Source organism: Megalops cyprinoides, chromosome 3, assembly GCF_013368585.1.
Source record: "Megalops cyprinoides isolate fMegCyp1 chromosome 3, fMegCyp1.pri, whole genome shotgun sequence".
NCBI lineage: Eukaryota > Metazoa > Chordata > Actinopteri > Elopiformes > Megalopidae > Megalops > Megalops cyprinoides.
The window spans coordinates 49360469-49364331 of record NC_050585.1 but is presented as its reverse complement, the minus strand read 5'-3'; the positions used below and the strand labels follow the sequence as shown (position 1 = coordinate 49364331).

Here is a 3863-nt window from a genome sequence, read left to right as displayed (position 1 = left end):
GCCTGCAGCAGCTAGCGTGCTGTCTAATCAGACGGCCTTTAACATCGCACCGTATGCCAGGCTTGTCTCGTTCAGCATGCTGTACTTAATGCGACAGCTCTCATACAGCTTGGCCCAGTTAGAGGATAGGCATTATGCAAATATCATGAGATATAACGTTATGAGTCCTACACATACACACGTTACAATGAACGCTTTGTACACAAGAGGAAGGATACCTTCAGCTCTGACTCCTGACCCAGGATGTGGATTTCCGTTTCCATAGCAAAGCCGTCAGCCTCCGAGTGAAACATGGCGGCAGAGGCAGCATTTTCTCCGGCTGGGAGCTGTGAGCTACCGCCCATCCCCGGCCCCGACTTTTTGCCGGTGAACCGTCCCGAAGACGCCGCGTTAAATGCGACACTGACTATAGATTTGGGGTCTGGGTCGCCATGCAGTGCAGGCGTACAGTTCAGTCGTTGTTATTCTAAGCTTTGTTCGCTCCGACCCTCGGACAATGACAGCTTGAAAACCGAGTTAAATCTGCTGTTTGATCAGTTAATTTCCGAAAACTATAACAGCAGCTTCGGTGCCAACTGCAACATTAGACCGGAGGTGAGTGAAAAAGAATGAAATAAACGGTGTTTACATAGCTAGATAGCTGTATAATGCAGTTTAGCCAACTTGATGATCAGCCAGCTGGCTAGCTACGTCAGCAACGATATAGATGACTTGTCAGATAGCTAGCTAATGCTAGCTAGCAATCCTTCATTCACCTACCAGACTAGTCTGTGAATCTTTGATACTGTTGCCAAGGGTCCTGAACGAATATAGACAAGGTTGTAAAGCTAGCTTAATAGCTAATGCCTTTCACACCGAATGGCTGAAGTCAATGACTGCCTGCTACACTGTTACACTGGTTGGTGACTTATGGTGTAAATGTTGCAGGAGGTTTGCGCACTGCTTGTCCATGCCAGCCGAATGGTTCACTTCAGTCAGGAGCATCTCGTCATCAAACTTTGCCAACTCATCCATCATCTTCTGAACCGGCTGCAGGTAAAAGTGTGGGTGTATATTTCAACAGAATGCCTTTAGCTAGCTTTAATTTAGCTTTGATGTTTCTTCTTCAATTGTGTTGTCATCTGTCTCTCACAAGATCGCCATATCAACTGCAGTTGTGCACCACTGCACTTAAAACGGCAAGTGTTGGTCATTGGCAAAAATGTTACACCCGTAAGCTCGCGTCACAAATTTGGCTGTGCGGCGGGGTAGTGCGAGCTCTCGGTGTTTTGAGTTAAGTGTGATTGATTATCGTTCTGAGGTAAGCGTATTGTGTTCCCGCAGGTTATCGTAGATGAGCAGAGTCTGGACTCTCTGGTGTCCTACTCGATCCGTGCTCTGCGGGCCTGCAGCTCCTGGACGCATTCTGAGATACTACAGGCGCAGGCTGCTCTGGTGTACGCCAACGGCCCCAAATGCCAAAAGGTAAAGCCGGGCAACTCTTGTGCTTGCTTGTGTGTTTATGGGTGAGTGTGTGAACGTAGGTGGGTTGTACTGTACAGGTGGCCATGTAGCATAGTGGCAAGGAGCAGGGCTTTTAACCAGAAGGTTGCAGGTGGGGGAGCTGATGTTGTACCCTTGGGCAAGGTACCTAACCCAGGTTTGCCTCAGTAAATATCCGGCTGTATAAATAGATAACATGTAAAATTGCAAAAATTGTAACCTGTGTATGTTGCTCTGGATAGGATCGTCTGCTAAATGACAAAAATGGCATGCAATGTACAGTAGTGTATGGTAAACGCTCTTACAGTGGATGCACCACTCTTCCTCCTCAATCCTCAGCACCTTCCAGACCTGCTGGGCCCCGGAGGACTTCTGTCGCGGTATAGCAACCCCAGCCAGCCTGATGTGGAGTTGCGCCGCGCCGCCGTGCACTGCATGGCCAACCTGTGCCTTGGGTGAGGCCCCCACGCGTTTTAGACACTTGTACTGTCCATGTGCTTTACTGGTGAATGTAAGAGACCACTATTCTTCCATATTTATATTCCGGCACAGGTCTTTACTCCTTATGTAGTGTGTCACACTCACTGATGTACAGGGTATGAGAGTCATACCTAAACATTGGCAACATTGGGACCTGAAGATGCAGTTGCGGGTAGTGTTGAAGTTGATGATAAAATATGGCTTAACAGAAAACTGTAATCATGTGTTGGATGAAAATGTGTGCTTAAATTAGTAATGAAATACATATCGCCATTTCATTTTGTGGTGAAGGTCTTTTGCTATGGTGGTTTTAAGCATTTTGAGTGAGGATGTGTCCACAGGGAGAAGGATTATTGGCCAGCTTTAACACAGTGATGCTGTTTGGCACTTGATCACCAAAGTGTTTATAAATCGATAATGTACACAGTGGCTGTCACTTGATGAAGTCCATTCTGAATTAAATTAATAGCGGCCTCAAAATTGAAGGATTGGGGGGTTTGAACTCAAAAGAACGTAGTCCGCTTACAACAAGCTGGCTTGGTGACTTTGGAAAATTACAGATGGATTCAGTGCCAGTGCAATTCCAGGGTTCCATGTCATGTTATGATTCAGTGTGATCTGTTGTCAGGATTCCCGGCCAGCCATATCTGGAGGAGCCTTACAGAGGTGTCTGCTTCCAAACCTTCCTGCAGCTGATGCAGTCTCCCAAACCCTCTAATGTGGATGACATCACCTTCTGCACAGTCAGTAATGGGGCCTTGTGTTCCTGCCTCTGTTGTTTTCCAATCTCTAATGTGTGTTTAGACAGATTTGTTTTGCGGGATTAACCAGTGGCTCTGCACTGAACAGTCATGTCTGAAAAGCATAAGTGGACGTCATTTATTATACCCTTTTTCTTCTTCTACTTCAAAAGCTGCTCTGAGGAGAGTTCAAGTCAGTCTGACTGTTGTCTGCCCTTTGCGTGTTACTCAGTTGTTGCAGAATGCGCTGAAGGGAATGCAGTACTTTCTGAATGGGGAGAAGGGAAAACTGGATCCCGATGACCAGCTGGGCTCCCTATTGGCTGTGCTAAAGGTACACATTAGGAGAAAACTACACCTGCATGAATCTTATTGCGGCGTAAACACAGGCTTGTTCTACACCAAGGCTAAACACACCATACTTATCTTGGTTTATGCCCAAGATAGTTGGGTTTCTAGTTTTCATTCCACCTCAGGTGTTAATTTATTATTGGAACTCATTACTTGAACCTGAAACATACTGTCCTAATAAAAGTGGCCTACTATTTTAAAGCTAACCTGAAAATGTCTCAGGAATCAAAGCCTTGGATTGAAGTTGGTCCTTTTGGTCACTGATGTTTAGAGCTGATGGATGGCTGCATGGCCGCATATAGCACTGTCCTGTGGTATATTAGATCGAATAACACCACTTGGTGATGTTATTTGCTGAAAACAGAACCATGTAGATTATCCTATCATGGCCCATGCTCATTTACTGTATTCTCACTGTATCTAAAGTTTCAGCATCGCTGTTGCCAAACTTTTTTCTCTGTGGGAATGTTCCAGAATCACAGGGCACCTCTCTCATCGAGTGCCTTATTAACGCCAGTGTGTCCTCTGCAGAAATTCATGTTCTTTGGGCTTCCCGGGATGAATGTGGAGATGCCTGCAGTGCTGTACCCAGCGCCTCTCCCCCAGTATGAGGGCATCCCTGCCGCTAAGCCTGAGGCGCCACGGGACACCCCATCCCAGAACAGACAGCCTGGAGTACGTGCGTGGTTTTCGGAATGAAGGGCTGATGTCAGAGTGCGGGGTTTGGGTTTTGAAGCAACGTTTGATGAAGTTGCATGCGGCAGCGCTGGGGGTGTTGCGTGATGCTAAGTGCCGGTTTCTTTCCCCAGA

At 46.7% G+C, this 3863-nt stretch overlaps 1 protein-coding gene across 1 annotated transcript in view; it reads left to right on the top strand.

The window, feature by feature from the left end:
• The first annotated feature begins 290 nt into the window (after positions 1–290).
• Positions 291–3863, top strand: part of heatr6 (HEAT repeat containing 6) — a 12837-nt gene continuing 9264 nt past the window's right edge. Inside the window, exons 1-8 of the mRNA XM_036524736.1 lie at positions 291–594; positions 928–1035; positions 1324–1464; positions 1822–1937; positions 2591–2705; positions 2935–3036; positions 3585–3728; position 3863. The exon at position 3863 is cut by the window's right edge and continues 283 nt beyond it. Of these exons, the coding sequence (XP_036380629.1) occupies positions 292–594; positions 928–1035; positions 1324–1464; positions 1822–1937; positions 2591–2705; positions 2935–3036; positions 3585–3728; position 3863 (1030 nt within the window). The 5' untranslated portion in view covers position 291. The remainder of the gene's footprint in view (positions 595–927; positions 1036–1323; positions 1465–1821; positions 1938–2590; positions 2706–2934; positions 3037–3584; positions 3729–3862) is intronic.